This window comes from Scardinius erythrophthalmus (genome assembly GCF_964197995.2).
Source record: "Scardinius erythrophthalmus genome assembly, chromosome: 22".
Classification (NCBI taxonomy): Eukaryota; Metazoa; Chordata; class Actinopteri; order Cypriniformes; family Leuciscidae; genus Scardinius; species Scardinius erythrophthalmus.
In genome coordinates, this window is record NC_138242.1 from 29,115,918 (window position 1) to 29,136,890 (window position 20,973).

At 36.8% G+C, this 20,973-nt stretch overlaps 1 protein-coding gene across 1 annotated transcript; it reads right to left on the minus strand.

Moving 5' to 3' along the window:
- Positions 1-5,328: 5,328 nt before the first annotated feature.
- Positions 5,329-19,240, minus strand: dnaaf3l (dynein axonemal assembly factor 3 like; the record flags this gene model as incomplete). Its single annotated transcript, XM_081352791.1, has 11 exons — positions 5,329-5,467; positions 5,583-5,657; positions 5,757-5,871; positions 6,005-6,218; positions 17,117-17,239; positions 17,318-17,440; positions 17,954-18,130; positions 18,223-18,383; positions 18,734-18,827; positions 18,955-19,064; positions 19,159-19,240. 11 exons carry the CDS (start codon positions 19,238-19,240, stop codon positions 5,329-5,331), a joined length of 1,413 nt encoding a protein of 470 aa, XP_081208917.1.
- Between the last annotated feature and the right edge of the window lie 1,733 nt (positions 19,241-20,973).

Below are 20,973 nucleotides of genomic sequence, written 5' to 3' on the forward strand. Positions count from 1 at the left end.
GTTGATTTATTTAATTATTTTCACTTTTTGTCCTCCTTTCTTTTGCAATTTAATTGCCACATTGGACTTATATATGGACTTATTTTCTGCTTGTAGTTGTTTTTTCCTTTATTTCTTTAGTTCTCTTAAGCCCTATTCGGACGGGACTAGTTTTCCAAACGACGTTTGAGTTACAATTCTTATCAACCTACGTCTGTGATTTCATGTACGGATTCGGACGGGACTAACATCTCCGTGTTTATTACCGAGGTAGGAGTGTCTGTTTTACATGTGGGCATTGCAGAAGATCACGTGTTCAGAATGCGTGGATTGCGTATGGTCATTTGAAATTAAGTACTTTTAAAATTAAGCACTTTGAAATATAAAGTAAAACGTCCTAACGTATTTGGGCCATTCCACCGAATGGGTGACATTTGCTTGTTGTAACTCTTAAAAATTAAACTTTATTTTTTTATTTTTTTCAACACTGAATCTAATACTCAAATATTTACCTATTCAAAATGTGTATTGGTCAATCTCAGGCTACTTTATGTAATTTTTTACAAGGTTTCTAAGCAGAAGATGGATGCATGTTTTCACAGTCCTGTTACCGAAACTCATGTGACATTTAAAAAGCATGTTTAAAAGCATGTCAATTATTCCTTTGTTTTCCCCACAAGAAAGTGTTTATTTTAAAGATATTGTTGGTTATATGTTCAAATAACTGATATTTGTGACAAAAAAATCACTATATTAAGGCAAAGTGTATTTTAATAAAAAACACAAAGCCATTTTTTTCATTTTAAAGAAGGCCGAAGCCTCAAGTTTATAATTTTTTTTTATAATTTAATTTATTAAACAATTGTATAAATGATGGACCAAACAAAACTGATAAAAAAAGTGGTTTAACTTTATTTTTTTAGAAAATAAATAAATAATAGTAACAGGACTGAACACTTGGTAACAGGAATGAACTATTTCATAACAGGAATGAGGAACAGGTAACAGGAATGAGTGTCCATATGTGTGTGCACGAGAGAGAGTGTACATGACTGTGTGTGCATTAGATTTCTATGTTGAAGTGATGTACTATATGCTAGTAGTACTTCACAGCAAATGAGGTGGAAAGAGAAATAATATTTACAGTATTAAATCATCAAAACACAGGACTCTACTCACTCCTGTTACGTTAACTCACTCCTGTTATTTTTTCATATAAGTAACAGGACTGAAAGGACTGTTTTTAAGCAAAAAGTTCTCAAATACATGACATATGGCCACATAGCATACATGCTAATAGCATGAGGACACTGAACAAATTCTAGTAACTTAACAAAAGTTAATATCTTTAAAATAAACAAATACATTCTAAGAAATTATTTAGGTAACAGGATAGTATGTTGAGATTGACCTTCTCAGTCATAGTTACAATTTCATCAAATATACAGAAATTAAAATAAGAGGACTAACTTATGATCTTCCCATTGCCTTTAGAAGATCAAGATGATGCAACTTCCTGTTGAAAATGTGTCTTGTGGAATATTCCAAGTTTTTCAGAGGGGGGGATGTGTAAGGGTAACAGGACTGAGTGAAAACCCGGGGACATGGCTAAAATGTGTATTTTATCTAAAATATTAGATAAAATATTTTTTTCTCATAAAAATAAACAAATATTTTAAATACATTGGATATTAAGTCATACAACAATCCCCAAAACTTAAGATTTCTGAAGGATTTTAATCATTATATTTCATGGCAAATTTTAGAGACAGAGAGTGGGGACATGCAGAAAATGCTATTTTTTTGTGTTCTATGTAGTTTTTATTAATGTTTTTAATTATAAATTTTATAATTTGTAGTTAGCTTAATATGCAGGACATTTTGCTTAATAATAAAATGTATTTTAGAGTTAATTTTCATGCAATTTTTTACATATGATGTTCTGGGGACATAAATGTCACCCATTCGGTGGAATGGCTCATTTAGTGTTTTGTAAACCTTTTAAAAAAATAGTATAAAAAAAAAAACTAAACAGATTTATCATCATGATTTTATAGAACTGGGTTCTTATAATAAACCCACCGGAATAAAAAGTTTTAACTTATATAATTTACACGTTATGTAATTAAGTGCAGAAATGAAAGTAATCTTACCTGAAACTGATATTACAGTAGCCAGTCTTAACAGTTTACGTGATTTGGCTCTTCTTGTTGATTTAATTATTATTATTTTTTTCTTCGCAGTGTAGGCTACCAAACACATTTACATCCATTATCGGTGCGCAAAAAGCAGAAACTTGAATACCGGCGCGATAGCAAGAGATTGTATGGCAGTTCACGTTGACCAAAACACATAAGAAAAAGCGTTTTGGAAAAAAAATATCCGGTAATCACAGACATTCGCATTCGGACGGGATTAGATTTCTCTGAGGACCGCCGAGTTTGACGAAAAACAGTAGGTAATTTGCTCTGGAATTTTTACAGAGGTCGTGTGAGAAAAAGACAGACATGGCAGATTCGGACAGGATTAAAATCTCAAAGTACGTCTGTGAAACAGATATTTCTCTAACGTCCCCCTGTGATAGTCCCGTCCGATTAGTTCTATTACTTTTGTGTTCCCATTGTAGTTTGTTCTGTTATCTTGACCTAAGAAATGTATCCATTTATTTAATAGTCAGTAATGCATTTATTCATTTTATTTGTTTCTTGAATCACCCATCCACACTTGTTTGTGCATTTGTTGGTCATTTATTAGTTTCAAAGCTGATTTAGGCAACACTTCATAATGCACTTCATGAATACATTTATATAATGCTTAACCCTTTCACGCATAGCGGTCACTACAGTGGACAGCTATTAAAAAAGCATTTTCTTGAATTTGCACGAGTTTTTATGGCAAAGTCGCACATCAATCTCTTCATTGGACCCTGGTGCATCATCCTATAAATTGCAACCAAGTGGCAAGCCTTTGTGTTTCGATTTTTTCCCCCTCCAAACCAAGATGGCCAAGGGTCAGTCAGACATGCCAAGTTGCTCCAGAATATCCACCCATTCCTTCTATCCTAGGAGACTCTTGTAGGTAAAAAAAATATTGCAGCATAAAGCAATATCTAATGAGTCATATCACAGTAAAATTTTCCAAGTTTTGATTTTAGATTGAGAGAAAACTCTGATTAATCACATGTCCACTGTAGTGGACGTCATGCATGCAATGGCTATATTTCAGCTACAATTCATAATTATAATGTGAATGTTGTTTTTGAAATTTAAAACTTAAAAACTTAATATGCATTGACTTTTTCTACTGTAAATAAATGTATTTGTATTATTAGAATGTAACTTTCATTGACATCGAAAAAAGTCATGTGATTACATAATGTATGACACTTGTAATGCATTACTTTACTTGTTAGATCAAAAAGTAATCTGATTTTATAATGCATGTTATTGTAATGCGTTTTTTTACTAATAACATCAAAAAGTAATCTGATTACGTAATACATGTTACTTTTAATGCGTTTCTTTACTCCTAACATCAAAAAGTAATCTGATTACATAATGCATGTTACTTTTAATGCGTTTCCTTTCTCATAACATCAAAAAGTGATCTGATTATGTAATGTGCGTTATTGTAATGCGTTTTTTTACTCATAACATCAAAAAGTAATCTGATTACGTAATGCATGTTACTTGTAATGCGCTTCTTTACTCGTTGCATAAAAAAGTAATCTGATTAGGTAATGCACATTACTTGTAGTTAATTACTTGTTAGATCAAAAAGTATTCTGATTAGGTAATGCATGTTACTTGTAACACATTACTTTACTTGTAACATCAAAAAAGTAATCTGAATGGGTTATGCATGTTACTTGTAATGCATTACCCCCAACACTGATCATTTCAGATGAGATTGAAAAAAAACGTATCGCTAGGTTTTCTCAGAGGAGGGCTATGATAGAAATGTGCATGTCCATCTTGAACATAATCAGAATTATCAACTAATAAGGGTAAATCTCCATACTCTGGTGCACTGGAGGAGCATCTGAGTGGTTTCCACAGTTGTACCTTGACAGGCTGTAGAAAATTCTGATGGAATCACGTCCTCGTGTTCTGATATCATAGATACGCGAAGTGCAACTTGTATGAAGCCATTGCAATATTTTGCATTTATATTTTTTGTATATATTTTATAGTTTTCACATTATTTGATATAATTGCATTGATTAGTTTGTTAAATTCACATACTTTATCTGTTTGATTATTGTCTTATATTTAATACAGTATATCTTCAGTTTAAACCAACCGCATGCTGTCCACTCAAGTGGACATCTGAAGATCTCTTTGAAAAATTTGTAAAAAAATAAAATAAAAATCAATTCTTGTTTTTCATGCCCTAAGAGCAATAAAAACACATAGGAAAAAAATCCTGACTGAGGTTATCATAATTCATGCATGAAAGGGTTAAAATCATTAGTAAATTTTCATATTCATATTTAAATGTTTGTTAAAGGGGTGGTATAGTACCCTTTTCACAAGATGTAAAATAAGTCTCTGATATCCCCAGAGTGTGTGTGTGAAGTTTTAGCTCAAAACACCCCACAGATATTTTTATATAGCATGTAACAATTGTCAAATTTTGAGGGTGAGCAAAAACGCACCGTTTTGTGTCTGTTCCTTTAAATGCTAATGAGCTGCTGCTCCCGGCACAGGGGGCGGAGCTTAAACAGCTTGCACTCACAAAGACATGCACTGAAAATTTCAAAAACTTTTAGCCTTTTATGTTCAAACCGGATTTAGACAATGATGGAGAGACTCAAGAAGAAGTGACAACATGTAGAAGCAACAGGATGTTTCTGAATGGTTAGCTGATGAATTTATGTAGCTTATGTGTAGTTATCTTCTAGTCATTGATCAGCATTATTCTCTCTTGATAATCTATAAATCGTTTTCCCGGGGGCGGGGTTTATGTTAATTTTAGGGTTGGTGATGTCACTAACTCGGGAGGAATGTCGTGTAGTCTCTACCAGCCGTTTGTTGTAGTCCTTAAAAAGCAATTTCTTTAAAAGCAAATATCTCCCTTTGCTTTGAACTTTGAGCGTTGTAACTTTGCAGATGTTGTTTATGCTCAAACAGCAACATTACACACTAACTAAAGTTAGAAAAGTCAAATCATAATCAACCACCCCTTTAAAGTTATGAAGTCTTGTTTAATTAAATCTCCCATTAAGATACATTTTAATTTCTAATCTGAAATGTTTTTTTTTTTTTTTTTTTTTTTACATCAAATGAATATGACTGATATAGTGCAGTGTATGTTTGTAAAGTGTGTATCTGAAACTCTGGGAGTCCTTCAGTCATTTTCCCGTGTGAATACTGCATATACATCACTGCTCTGGTCGTGTGTTGCAGTGAATCCTGATTCTTCAGCGATCTCCTTCACTCTGTCAGCAAAACCTGACACTTGCTCCTTTGAAAGGTCCAACAGGAAGCTGAACAAGAAGAACAGTGATAATGAGCATTCAGGGGTTTTGCTTGCAAGCTATGCATCAAAATGTTAGCATGAGCATGAATGTAAGTTTGATTTGTGTGTGATGATGGACTCACTTTGCTAACTCTATCACCAGAGCAGCATCAGGCGCTGCGATCTCTCTCAGAGAAGAATCGAGCTGATGAACCATACTGAGAAAACAGATTGTGTTATCATCAGATATTTTATGCTGGTCACTCACACACAAACTCAAGTACTGTGTCTGTGAGCTGCGTATGAACAGGCTTCACCTGGCTGAACAGAAGATGCTGTTGAACAAGTTCCTGTATTTGTTTTTGAGTGGAAGTTTGTTGATTGAGTCTGGAGACAGAAATGACACTTTCACTCCATTCAGGTTCAGCAGATCTGCAAAAACACAAGAACCCAACGTAAATGTGTGGAAAACTATTTCAAAGCTATTAAAAGCAGCACTGTTTGATTTGTTTACAGCACTTCACTGGCAATAGATGTACATTGTTTTGACATAATAGCACATTACCAAGTGCTTGTGTCTGTTGCTCAGGTTCTGTGTGAGTTTGAGTTTGAGAGGAAAGTGGATCATTCTGTATCTTCTCTTCTGTTGTGAGACTGACTGTGGATTGACAGCAGGAGCTTGAAGAGTTTGGTTCATCTGCATTCAGTAAAGAGCTCTCTCTAGTGGCAAGACATTCAAACAACGCCAGGACGTTCACTTCTGAAATATCCTGAGCCGTCTGAGAGAGAAAGATGGCCATTGGCCAGAGAAATCGATGTCCCCCCAATATCCTCTAACAGCGACCTGATCTCCTCTCTGACAAATACACACACAACGTTTCATGAAAGTGTATCATGGGCCACAACTATTACTGTAAAGTGAAATTTCAGAGTAATTTGAAATATGTAAGAAGAAATTAGAATTCAACGATTTTGTCCACAAAACGCTGTGCGTTTTGGAAAGATTACCAGCCAGTAGATCTGTAGGCTACATAATAAGTAACAAATCAAACAACTGCATTCCAAGGATGTAGACCTACTGTGGGTTAAACGAATAACGCATTTCATGGTAAACCTGAAAAACCTGTTTTAGTGACGGAAAAGGTGCATTTAACTTTCGATTAAGATTCAGTACAACCGTGCGTTGCTCCAACAACTGGTCTAAGATCATTCTGGGTGATATGACAATAAAAGCCAAGGTGAGCTACAGTCTAAAATAAACACCTTTCCCTTTTTTGCTGTCTTTAGATCTGCCAGAAGTCTCTTATTGCTGTGAGTTTTAATGCTGGGTGACAGTGACGGTGACTCTTCCTGACTTATCTACTCCCAAATCTTTCTTAACACTAGCCCAATAGGCTAAATGTACCAAATCCATATGGATTCATGGAAGCATTTAAGAGGACCGAGGTTTCTGGAACTTAAGTGAAAGTAAAACCAGATTAAAAAATACGTAGGCTATAGAATCTTCTCGTCTGTTTTTCTGATCAGTTCAAAAGGCTTCAGTTACAGTTCAGTTCAATCAGTTACACGATTACGTATTAGGACCGAGTGAGCGTTTTGGCGCTTCATAGTATGTCACTAGGCCTGTTGTCTATCTTTTCTCCCAGTAGGGGGCAGTAGGCCTAACGATCATTTAACCTACATTTGTAGGTTTATGCATTTGTGCGAAATATGTGACTTTATAAGTTACTTTATTCTAAATAAAATGTTTAATTTATGTTTAAATAATCATCAGATGTTGTAATTAATGCTTTGTTATTCCTTAGCCTATATTTGTACTTTTTTGTGATTGAGGAGATTCCCCCTTCAAAGGCTATAGCCTATAAAGCACTTTGAGTGCTGAGAAAAGTGCTATATGGCCTAGATGTATATTATTATTATTATAAATTCTGCTTGTGCTTGTGTTTAGTATCTTGCTGTTTATAGCATTCATTTTTTACACTCTTAGACATAAAATGTAAATGAGAGAAATCAACAGGAAGGCTATGGCTACTGAAGCATGTGTTAACATGAAGTGGTATTGAGTATCTGTGGTGTAATGATTTGGGATGTTTTAAACTAAGAAGGTGACACCAACCTTTTCAAATGTATTATTGTTTGACATTGCAGGCTAATCTACCATTTAAAATACAAGAATGTGAATTTATGATGAATAAATACATCATGCACCATAACATGACCAGTTGTTTTGTTTACATTTATAATGATTGCTTTTGTTAAACTTTCACTTGTTTATTTTGAACTTAATGTTTGGATTCATTATTTTTCAAATAGTTCTCACAGAACAATGAGAAAACTTCAAAAAGAAATCTTTAAGTATGCAAATATGAATAAATGAGTGAATAAATAAGCATTGTTTCATTAACTGACCTGCTTTCTGGAAATGAAATGAACAGATTTTCAAGATTAATATAGAAGATATAATAGAAAAGAAAAGAGAAAAATGTTCCATGGAAGGACTGATGTAACTGTAGCCCATCTAGCTTTAAGTAACCAAGTTTTCTTTTGTTTGTTTTGTCTCACATTTAGATTTTTCCCTTACATGTGTGTTTAGTTCATTTTTGCTATTGAATTTACCACTCACCTCAGGGTAGATTAACATCAAAATAAGATGTGAGGAGACATTCATTGTAATTGTTAGTTTCAGAAATTAATCAAAGCAAAGGCAAGTAAAAAATTATCTTACATTACAAAAATGACAGGAATGATATTTAGTTGTTGTCTCTTGCCAATCTGCACCTGGAGACCCTTCAGGTTTTATTTCTTACACTAGTAAAGATATATCACATTATATTACTTTTCCAAAGCTTGCTTTAACAGAAATGTAAATGCAAAATGGTGTCGTACTTTAATGGGTTGTTTGCTTTTTGACACCAAGGTCCAATAAATTGTTTAAGTTTGATACATTGAAAAAAATAATGGTTGTTTAAATACTCTGTAGTTTTATGGCTTTGATGGGTACCATTTATGCCTTTGACAATAAATTTCTCTGTCCAGTTGAAGACTTTAGTTTTGTGGTTTCTATATCTGCTGACCCTGGAGCAGACATCATACCTGTTCACCTGAAACCAATGCTGTGTCCATGAACATCAGCTCATTTATCAGTATATGAACAGGCAGGAGAGTTCAAATAGTGACTATGAGCACCGACAAGTCTGTCTATCCAGGAGCTGGAGAGAGAAAATCTTTCTCTGACTTTAAGAAATGTTCAAGAGTCAGATTCAGGAGACTATATCTGTCATGTCTATCATGGTGAATGTCAGGAGACAGTAATAGTTCACCTACAAGTGAGAGGTAAAATAATAAAACTGCCTCTGCAACTTCTCTAGCTTATTTCTGTAGTTCACTGACTGATCAGTTACCTCATTGAATGATCAAATATTTTGATTAGTGGGTTTTAAATATATATTTGAGTGTTGTGTATTGCAACATACTGATGCTACTTTTATGTCTTCATGTCACTCTCTTTTCAAGTTAGCATATCAAACATATTGTGCGTTTAGATAATATTAAATTTTTTAATTTGCTTTTCAAATATGGAATGCAATGAAGTGGTAATGGGTTCACACTGATATTAGGTTCATTTTAGAGCTTCAGAAAAGAATACATAAATGTAGGCATCTACCTGATGCTGAGACAAATGCAGGCTCAGACTGATGACTCTACAACAACAAACAAACCATAATGTAGCCTCAAACAGTGATTGTAGGAGTCTAAGCACTTACAACGTGTGAAGACGATAGTATTATTTATATATTAAATTACAATAGACAAATAATATTATCTGTTTATTTTAATTGGACCGCAATACATTCAGTCATGTCTGGCCACTTGACCAATATGTTTTGAGTATCATTACGATTTGTAAAATTAAAGGTAATTCAGAGATCACATTCTTTGCAAAATGGTGATTAACAAGTTAAATGACACAATTCTCGTTATCTTGTGATTTCCTGCAGTGGAAAAACAGCTGCAGAGAGAGATAATGGAACAGCAGAGACGGAGAGAGATAATGGAACTGCCAAGACCGGGAGAGATAATGGAACATCCGAGACAGGGAGAGATAATGGAACAGCAGAGACGGAGAGAGATAATGGAACTGCCAAGACCGGGAGAGATAATGGAACTGCCAAGACCGGGAGAGATAATGGAACATCCGAGACAGGGAGAGATAATGGAACATCCGAGACAGGGAGAGATAATGGAACTGCCAAAACCGAGAGAGATAATGGAACTGCCGAGACACGGAGAGATAATGGAACAGCCGAGACAGAGAGAGATAATGGAACTGCCGAGACAGAGAGAGATAATGGAACAGCCGAGACAGAGAGAGATAATGGAACTGCAGAGAGAGATAATGGAACATCCGAGACAGGGAGAGATAATGGAACTGCAGAGACAAAGAGAGATAATGGAACTGCCGAGACAGAGAGAGATAATGGAACAGCCGAGACAGAGAGAGATAATGGAACAGCCGAGACAGAGAGAGATAATGGAACTGCAGAGAGAGATAATGGAACATCCGAGACAGGGAGAGATAATGGAACTGCAGAGACAAAGAGAGATAATGGAACTGCCGAGACAGAGAGAGATAATGGAACATCCGAGACAGAGAGAGATAATGGAACAGCCGAGACAGAGAGAGATAATGGAACTGCAGAGAGAGATAATGGAACATCCGAGACAGGGAGAGATAATGGAACTGCAGAGACAAAGAGAGATAATGGAACTGCAGAGACAAAGAGAGATAATGGAACATCCGAGACAGGGAGAGATAATGGAACAGCCGAGACAAAGAGAGATAATGGAACTGCAGAGACAGAGAGAGATAATGGAACAGCCGAGACAGGGAGAGATAATGGAACAGCCGAGACAGAGAGAGATAATGGAACTGAAAGGACAGACAGAGAAACTGGAACAGGAGAAACGGATAAAGGAACTGGAGAAACAGATAATGAAACTGATACATGAGAAACAGATAAAGGAACTTGAGGGACAGATAAAGGAACTGGAACTGGAGAAACAGATAATGAAACTGGAACATGAGAAACAGATAAAGGAACTGGAGGGACAGATAAAGGAACTGGAACAGGAGAAACAAATAATGAAACTGGAACAGGAGAAATGGACAAAGGAGCTGGAGGGACAGATAAAGGAACTGGAGAGACAAACAGAGGAACTTCCCTTACATGGTAATGATAGATCAGCAAAAATGGTTTTGAAAGCATCTTCCAGATTATTATAAATCTATGCTATAAATAAAAAAGTAAAATGGGAAGGTCTAAAACTACATGGGAAAGTTTATAGCAGGGGTTCTCAACTCTGGCCCTTGAGGTCCAGTTTCTATCAGAGTTTAGCTCCAACCCATATCAAACACGCCTGAACAAGCTGATCCAAGTCTTCAGAATAACCAGTAGGTTTTAGGCAGGTGAGTTTGATTAAGGTTGGAGCTAAACTTGAGTCATATTTGAAAACCCCAAGTTTCAAGATCTCTTCTGATTAATTTTGTTTACTCTTTTCAATTTTAGGTCCGACACCTAGACGTAGAAATAGTCTTCATAGAATTCCCCCACACAGTAAGATAGCAATTCACATGCTCATAAGTGTCAGGGTTATGTTTGGTTTTTGATCTGTTTCCGTGTTTTGTTCATTTCTGAGTTTCACATGTTCCTTTGTTCAGTTTTCCACCTTTGTTCAGTTTCCATGGTTACCGTCATTATTTCATTTGTTTCAGCTGTGTGTCATTTATTATCTCGGTTCAGTTTGTTATTTAAGCCTCACCCTTGCCTTCACTCACTGTCCAGTCACTGTTACGTTGAGATGTGTTTGCACTGCCGGTTTGCTTGCTTTTTGAGTTAGCATTAAAGGGGGGGTGAAACACTCAGTTTCAGTCAATCTCATGTTAATCTTGAGTACCTATGGAGTAGTATTGCATCCTTCATATCTCCAAAAAGTCTTAGTTTTTTTATATTTATAAAAGAAAGATGTACTGTACCGAGTCTTTCCGGAAAAAAAACGAGCGGCTGGAGGCGTGCCGTGTGGGCTGTGCTTACGCGCCGATAGAGCTGGTAAGTCCCGCCCCTTCCGCTAACCCCACTGGACCTCTAGGTTGAAAAATCGTCAATGCAAGTGAATGGGAGAAAATAATTATTTTCTGGTCCCGTTTGAATTGTGCCATGAATGTGAACATATGTTGTCTGTGACTTTTTAATTTAATTTTTCGTGTAAAGAATGCTACAATTTAGCGGGTAGAAGTTTGATACGGTTAGACTTTGTGTGAGAGCACTTTGTGGACTACAACTCTTCGCTGCTTTCGACGCGTTTGAAACGTCAACACCACTCACACACGGACACTAGCTCACGGATCCCGCTAAACATGGCTGTGTCTTTGGTGCACTTCACCGCCTTCTTTCAGGGAGAGGATAAAATCGTTGAGGTCGGCAAAAACCACGGGTAAGTCAACTTTATGGGGTGACGTCACATAGGCGACGTAGTCTTTCTCGTTATGTCTTTTCCACAACTGCTAGCCGAAGAATCATACCATATACTGTCAAACTCGAAACATGAAAGATTATATAAAAAATTCACAGACAACATATGTTCACATTCATGGCACAATTCAAACGGGACCAGAAAATAATTATTTTCTCCCATTCACTTGCATTGACGATTTTTCAACCTCGAGGTCCACTTGGGGTTTTACGGATGGGCGGGACTTACCAGCTCTATAGCTAACACACAGACATTTGAAGCAGTTTTACTCACCGCCTGCGGTTCTAACGCACGACCGTGAACCTTTATCGTTGGGACTGCTCTATCGTTAAGCATTAGATGATCTGCAAATCCGGCGTCGAACTGGGCCTTGTTTATAGAACGATCATCGTCGAAATGCATGTAACAAACAAAGTCCTTTGACTGCAGCGAGCAGGCGTACTGCTTTCGCTCTCTCGCTCTGGTCTACGGGTGCGCGCGCGCCCTTCCGGGAGAAGTGCCCTTAGGACCAGTATAAGGAAATTCTGCCCCATCTGACGTCACACATGCCCATACTCGAAAAAAAATTTCCGAAACTTGTGACAAACCGGAAGGAGTATTTTTGGCACAGAAATACTCCATCAAACGTACAACTTAATTTTTGAAACTTTTTCCATGTTTAGCATGGGAATCCAACTCTTTAACAGTGTAAAAAACTCAGTATGCATGAAATAGCATTTCACCCCCCCTTTAAACCTATTCATGTTTTTTAAGAACCTGAGTCTTCTGTCTTCAGCTTCCCTGCATAAATCGTTACAATAAGATTCTTGATTGTTTTACTGTAAAAGTACTGAAATGGGAATAATGTACGTTATATGCAGATTTGCAAGAGAATGACATGCTAAATAAAATGTTTTAATGTCTTGTCTACAGTGAGTGACGATGGCACACCAGAGACACCTGAAACAAAAGAAGAGAGAGAGACCAAAGACACAAGTGGGTGTATAAGATGCATGCGATTGCTGTAGTGTAATAACAATAAATAAATATTGTAATTTTCTATAACTACAGAAAATATATTGAAATCTGTCTTAGTCTAATGGTCCACACTAAAGGCAATTAATACACAGTACCTTGGTGTAGGCCTATCTGTTTGTTTTAGGTGAAGAGGTGACTCACAGTATCACAGTTGCATTTGTTTTTTGATTTATTTCAAGTTAAACTATGCATGTGTAGGGCCCGTGAAATTGGTCCAGTGGAGGTTTTCCAATAACAAAGGGAAGGTTATCAAATTTAGGTTGGCTAAATTTACAATACATTTAGTTATGTATTCTCTCGTTAATTCATCTGACTCCATAAATGAAAGGTTTTAATAATATCTGTGCCTCACTAAAAGTGAGTGAATGTTTGACTATTCCTTTTAACCATTAAATGAACAATGTCAAGATCCGTTAGAATAATCAAATGTAACATTTTAATGTTTCAGATATCAGAGATTAATTCCACAATCAATTCAAATATCTAGAACATGGTTATACATTGGTTACACCAAATAATCTTACCCAGCTTGTACCTGATAGAGAGAGAGAAAGGGAAATAGAGAGAGAGAGGGAGAGAGAGAGAGAGAGAGAGAGAGAGAGAGAGAGAGAGAGAGAGAGAGAGAGAGAGAGAGAGAGAGAGAGAGAGAGAGAGAGAGAGAGAGAGAGAGAGAGAGAGAGAGAGAGAGAGAGAGAGAGAGAGAGAGAGAGAGAGAGAGACCACCTATCCCATTTCTGTCCAGCCAAGAAGAAGAGACCAGATAGAGCAAGCACACCTTCCTTTATACTGTTTGCCCAGGTGATATGGGGGATGGGGAAAACCACCCTCAAATGGCTTAACCAGTTTTCTCTAAACTTCTATAAACCTTATTTTCTTTTATTTTATCTATCTGGATATGAGATATCTGTACCACTCACTTTGAGACATTTCAAATGACACCAAAAACATAACAGTCAATGATAAACATTCACATTAAACCATATTCTTGTGTGAGCTCTTAGTAGTTTGCGGAAGTATGGGGGAGGTCAAATGGTAATTAGCCCTTTGTCTCAGACCAGGGCCTCAACCAGTATTTTCAGTCTTACACATGTCCTGTTCCTTTGCTTGTGTCTCAATATTGCAGTGGAAAGAAAAAGTGGTGATCAAAACACAAGACAAACAAGAGAAGAGAATACTGTCACTTACCAAGAGACCCCAGGTACATCATCACAGGTTCTACAAAGTGAAATAACATCAGAATCAGTGATTTCACCTGCCAGAGCTAGGACACATGCACAAGAACCCTGGAGCAACAATGCACATGGATCAGGAAATGAGACAAGAGTGAATCCACAGAGAAAGACAGATCCTCCACAGATATACAGTCACAGGTACAATAAAGAGAAAGAACATCACAATCAGTCTCAACACCACCAGGAGATACAGCAGACACCAGAGAGGCCAGAAGACAGAGGAGAGGAGGAAGTACAGCAAAAAAAAAAAAAAAAAAAGCAATTAAACGTCAATTAGATTTACTACTAATTACTACTGATTTAATGACTGAGATTTAATGTTACTAGAAAAATCTTATAATCTTTGTTTGGTTAACATAATTTTTGATCAGATTTTCCTACCATTTAGATGTGTCATGTATGTTGAACACATCTGGAATCTTTGTAAATTTTGTGATGTTTGGTTTGGTGATATTTCTGATTTATGTTGTCTGATTGGTTAAAAAGATGGAAAGCCTACAGTGATTTCTCATGACACCTATTATTGATTTCTTCCAGAAAGACTCTGGAGATAAAAATTATGCAACAAAACCATATATTTATTAACAGCCCAGCAAGCAAATATTTCGAAAGTTCTTTGGCATATTGCGCAATCCGAGGGTAGCGGAATCTGCATTTCCTGCCTGAGGACGAAGGCAGGGGCGCAGCCGACCCCCCGGGAGGTATTGGAAGGGACCATCCTTGGTGGTGGTGGTGGGGAGGATGGAGGTAATTGTTTGCGTCAGCATCTGCGAACTCAGACATGTGTGTACTAAGTACCTGTCTTTTATACTGCAAGTATTAGAATATGATTGGTTAGATGTGAAGGTAATAAGTGACGTAACGATTGAGTCTTCCTGGCAGAACTTACGCTAAAGCTGTCATTTCTGTAAGATATCTTTTATTCTGAAGAATGGGTTACTTACAGCACCTTTACATTTCTATTTCCATTGAATGCAACATTACATTTAATTTTATAATTTTGTTAGAACATCTAATCCATAATTGTTTTTTTAAAGTTCTTTTTTACACAAAATGAAGATTAAGATAAAAAAGTAACTTTATTATACCTATGCACACAGTGTATTTTGCAAGTCTGTTATCTTTTTTCTGTACTCTAACTCTGTTCATCTTAAGTTTAAACCTTACTGATTTATTTATTTATTTATTGTTGTTATATTGTCACTGTAATAAATGAAACTGAAAACAATGTAAGTGTTTGTGTAGTGCTGATATTAATGTGGAGCGGCAGTGTTTTACCTCATCTGTCTTATGAATGTTGAATCATCAGCGATCGATCTCTCCTCTGTCCCGGGCCAGTACTGTATTCTCTCTCTGCTTGACGTGTGTTTGTGTTTTTATTATTATGACATGATGTTTGTGTTTTGCTGGATCGACATAAAAACCAAACGTTCTCACAGGGTTGATCAACTGTTGTTTGTTGTGTTTTGTTTTATTTCCTTTTTTCTGCAATCATTTCCACATTGGATTTGTTTTGCATTGTTTGTTCATTTTCATGAAGTTATTAATCAACATGAATCAATTTATTAAATTCATTAGTTCATGTACATTCAAGTAGCTAGAAAATAATTTTAAACATTTTCATATATATTCATGAAATTTGTTAATGATGTTTGTAACAGTTATGAAGTGTTAGCGTTTGATTAATCAAATCTCCCATTAAGACAAATGTTTTCAAAGCTGAAATGGTAGATTTTATTCGTATAGCTGATGTAGTGCAGTGTATGTTTGTAAAGTGTGTATCTGAAACTCTGGGAGTCCTTCAGTCATTTTTCCGTGTGAATACTGCATATGCGTCGCTGCTCTGGTCGTGTGTTGCAGTGAATCCTGATTCTTCAGCGATCTCCTTCACTCTATCAGCAAAACCTGACACTTGCTCCTTTGAAAGGTCCAACAGGAAGCTGAACGAGAAGAACAGATCATGAGCACAAATGTAAGTCATTTAGTGGCAATGTTTTGGATTTGTGCGTGTGTGTGTGAGAGAGAGAGAGAGAAATATGACAAACTCACTTTGCTAACTCTATCACCAGAGCAGCATCAGGCGCTGCGATCTCTCTCAGAGAAGAATCGAGCTGATGAACCATACTGAGAAAACAGATTGTGTTATCATCAGATATTTTATGCTGGTTACTCACACACAAACTCAAGTACTGTGTCTGTGAGCTGCGTATGAACAGGCTTCACCTGGCTGAACAGAAGATGCTGTTAAACAAGTTCCTGTATTTGTTTTTGAGGGGAAGTTTGTTGAGTGAGTCTGGAGATAGAAATGACATTTTCACTCCACTCAGGTTCAGCAGATCTGCAAAAACACAAGAACCCAAAATAAATGTGTGGAAAACTATTTCAAAGCTATTAAAAGCAGCACTGTTTGATTTGTTAACAGCACTTCACTGGCAATAGATGTACATTGTTTTGACATAAAAGGACATTACCGAGTGCTTGTGTCTGTTGCTCAGGTTCTGTGTGAGTTTGAGAGGAAGGTGGATCATTCTGTATCTTCTCTTCTGTTGTGAGACTGTCTGTGGATTGACAGCAGGAACTTGACGGGTTTGGTACATCTTCATTCAGTAAAGAGCTCTCTCTAGTGGCAAGACATTCAAACAACGCCAGGACGTTCACTTCTGAAATATCCTGAGCCGTCTGAGAGAGAAAGATGACCAGAGAAAGGTAAATCATGATGGAAATGTTATTGCAATATAATATATATCATGCAATGACAAGCTATAAAGATAAGTCATAGATGTGGTCTTGGACAGAGAAAAGAAGTAATGCAATATAATGATTTTTTTTTTTCATGAGGTTTTTGTTTGCAACTTAATTTTGGGGGGTATTAGGGGGTATTAAATAGTTCCTGTCACCTTTACATGTTGATTGTTCTGTTTCTTCAGCAGGTCTTTGTTCTCGGTCTCTATGCCGAAGGACAGATACGGGCCGGAGACGATGTCCCCCCAATATCCTCTAACAGCGACCCGATCGCCACGCTGGTACAAACACACACACCGTTGCATGACAGTGTGTCATGGCTCACAAGTATTATTGTAGACAGTCAATCTACTCACATGATTGAACACTCGTGTGGAAAGCAGACTCTGATTGGCTGTTTGGTAAAGCCCCTCCCTCATTTCAAAGGCCACACCACTTTCCCTCCATTTCACATACTGATGTTTGCTGATGACGCCACACTAAGAGAAAAATCACAGGATTTTGTAGAACAGTAGTGAGGCAGGCTTAATATCCTTAACTAAAACCATAAAAAAAACTATTCTGTTACTTCAAATAAATGAAATAATATCTTATCTTTATTTAAACTTATTTTATTCCAAGCTAGTTGCCAAGGCAACATTTGTCATTTTCGTTTAGTTTCACTTGCGGTACTAAAATAACTGAAATGGAAATATAAATGAATAAAAAGTATAAACATTTAAAAAAAAAAAAAATATTAAAACTTGAACTAAATTTTTGTTTCTTTATACATGGAAACATGGAAAAAGTGTCTGCTGTGAATACATATATGTAATTTAGGTGCTGTTATTCGGAAATTGCCCAAACAATCACATTTGTAATAAAATATGGGCTGAAATAAGTCTATTTGGCAAAAAACTGTGTAACATCCAGTAAATTGAGTCTTATTGCACGGCTCTGATTGGCCTTCCGGAGTGCAGGTGTATAATAATGTCATGTTATTTGGTACATACGCCTCTCTGGTGCAGTTTCATGCTGAGATCCCAGTCGAAACACCCCTGTCGTGAGTCGTAGCGAGTCCCCAGGTGCTGCCGAACGCGGGCGTCCCAGACCTTACGCACACTTGCTGGCACTGACGGTGGCCGTTCCCACAGTTTAAAGATCCGGACCAACTCATCTCTCTCCTTAAACTGAAGATGAAACAGCAGAGGAGTGGATATCACTGAGATGAGTTTGATTATGACATGCAGTATATAAACACATATATGAATGTCTGCTGGACCTTCAGAAGGCTTGTATCAAGGCAAGGATGGGCGTGCGAGTCAGAGGACAGAGTGTTTGTGATGGAGAGAGAGAGTTGAGCCGCGGCGTGTTTTAAAGTCTCTTCTGTCTCTTTGCGAATCTCAGAATTCCCAAACACTTCCAGAAACACTTCGGTCTTTTCTAAAAAAAAAAAAAAATACAACACAAATAAACTTCCTCGACTTGATCTGATCTGAGTATACAAACATGAATGCAATATGTAACATTTACAGTGTACAAAAACTAAAAACAATGTAGAAAAAAACAGAAGTACATTTGTATTTTTACACCTTTCCCTAACTTGAAACAACAGGAATTGTCCAAATGTAATATAAAATTTAAGTCTATTACTTCTCATTTGTATTATATATTTATTATAATCTTTAAACCATTTGTAATATTTAAAAATGTGTGTATACATATACTATGCTGGGAATTATAGGTTATAAATTTATAACTATAACTATGTCATAATATATGAAGGTACGTACTGTTTAGACTCATGTTCTCAGGGGTCTGAAGTGATAAATATAGTAGTAATAATTGTCTGGCAACAACCTCCATATTGTTCTCAATCACCCAAACCTGCAACATGCCACATGTCTCATCATTAACACATTAACATGCACAGAACAGTTGATTTATGTTGTGGTAATAATATGCCATAAAGGCTATTATTATGCTGTATGTAACAGACTGTGAGGTCACACACATGTAGTGTATCAGAGTCGGTCAGTCCAGTGATGGTCTTCAGGATGTGTCTGGGATCTCCACTGCCCACCAGCAGGACATTCAGCTCTCCATCTGACCTCACTGTGTTCTCTGTATAGAAAATACATCACACTAATGTATGTGAGCACTGATCCATACAGTATTTACAGTGTTTTGTCAGATCCTGTGATGGTTTATGCTTCACCTGAGTTCAGGAGGTCTCGTGCTGGTCCGAATCCCCACCAGGTCACACACCCCGCGCCCTCGACAGTCCGGCCGGCGCTCATTCTTCACGAGCACTACCACTTTATAAAACAGGATAATGCCTGAATATCCTCCTTCTTAGCGGACTGTTGTGGATTTTGGTTAGCTAGCAGCTGGCTGAAATGTTTTATTGCAGTTTAACTATACAAAAACAAAAAAAAAAACCACGTAGTAAACACATATATAATATGTAGAAAAGTGTAACTCACCTCTCGCTTCTCTATCCGGGTAAACGCAAGCTAATGCTTGGACTACGGTTGCTTAGCAACAGGAACAGGAAGCGCGGGCCGTCTGGAGTAGTAGGACCATAGACTGTAAAAAAAAAAAAAAAAAAAATAGAGCAGGACACAAGCACTGGTCTTGATTCAAGAACTCAAAAAAATTACAGTTTCAGATTCATATCACAGAGTTACCTACTTAATGCAAAACCTGCCCAACTGCTACTACTCAAATGTCAGTGACAAGTGAGTCAACGTTGAACGCACTGGGAATTCCTGTTGAAACTCGGGATTCAGGAAAACCTAAGCTCAGTTTCAATCTAAATTTTTTTTAAGCATTTAGCATTTAAGTGGAAGAAATGTCACCTGATCAGCTGATGTGATTACACTATTTCCAACCGAAATCTCACCTGACTAGTCAACAAGCTGGGAAAACGAGTGTTGCTGTTAACAGAAGGAAGGTAGCCTAAGTAAATTTATTTATTTTGGCAGATAATTGATACGTATTTTAAGATACAATTTTATAAAGAGTGATAACTGCATTTAAATGTGGGAGTGAATCCGCTAAAATGTAGTCAAGTCAAGTATATTTGTATAGCGCTTTTCACAATACAGATTGTATCAAAGCAGCTTCACAGTATTAAAATAATACAACAAGGTATGTTTCTAGTGGAATTTATTGATTGATAAAATTAAATTAAATATCCCCAAAATATCCCCAACTGAGCAAGCCAAAGGCAACAGTGGCAACCGAAAAACTCCATCAAGTGCCCTAATGGTGAGCTGAAACTCCATCAGGTGACCTAATGGAGAAAAAAAAAAAAAAAACCTTGGGAGAACCCAGGCTCAGTCGGGGGCCAGTTCTCCTCTGCCGTTTATGAACTAGAGGCCGGATTTAACTGTAAGATTAAAAATATTATATGAATGCCTGGCTGAAGATGCGTCTTTAATCTAGTTTTAAACTGGGAGAGCGAGTCTGAGCAACGAACAGTATCAGGAAGACTATTCCAGAGTTTTGGAGCTAAATGTGAAAATGCTCTCCCTCCTTTGGTGGATCTGGATATCCTAGGTATGACCAAAAGCCTCGAATTTAGTGACCTTAAAGAGCGCGATGGATTATTGGGCGATAGAAGATCCGTTAAATAAACTGGAGCTAAGCCGTTTAGGGCTTTATAAGTCAGTAGCAATACCTTGTAATTAATACGGAACTTTATAGGTAACCAAAGTGATGATAAAATGTAGTCCTTTGAGTCATGAAATTGCGATGATTCACATAGCTGCTAGTAACCATAGCAACATGAGAGTATGATAACCATGGCAACATTTTTGTTTGAAACATTTGGTATCAACACTGTTTCTAATTAGTTGGCTACTGCCCTGAAAAAGCTATTTTTTTTGGCTATTTTTCTCGGATTGGTTGACAGCTCGGCGATTGAAAAAAAAGCAGATCCTTTCATTGAAATGGAGGTGTTCGGAGTTTTATCAGTGTGTGTAAGTATGCAATATGCACACCGTAGACTTAACGTTATACTAACAAT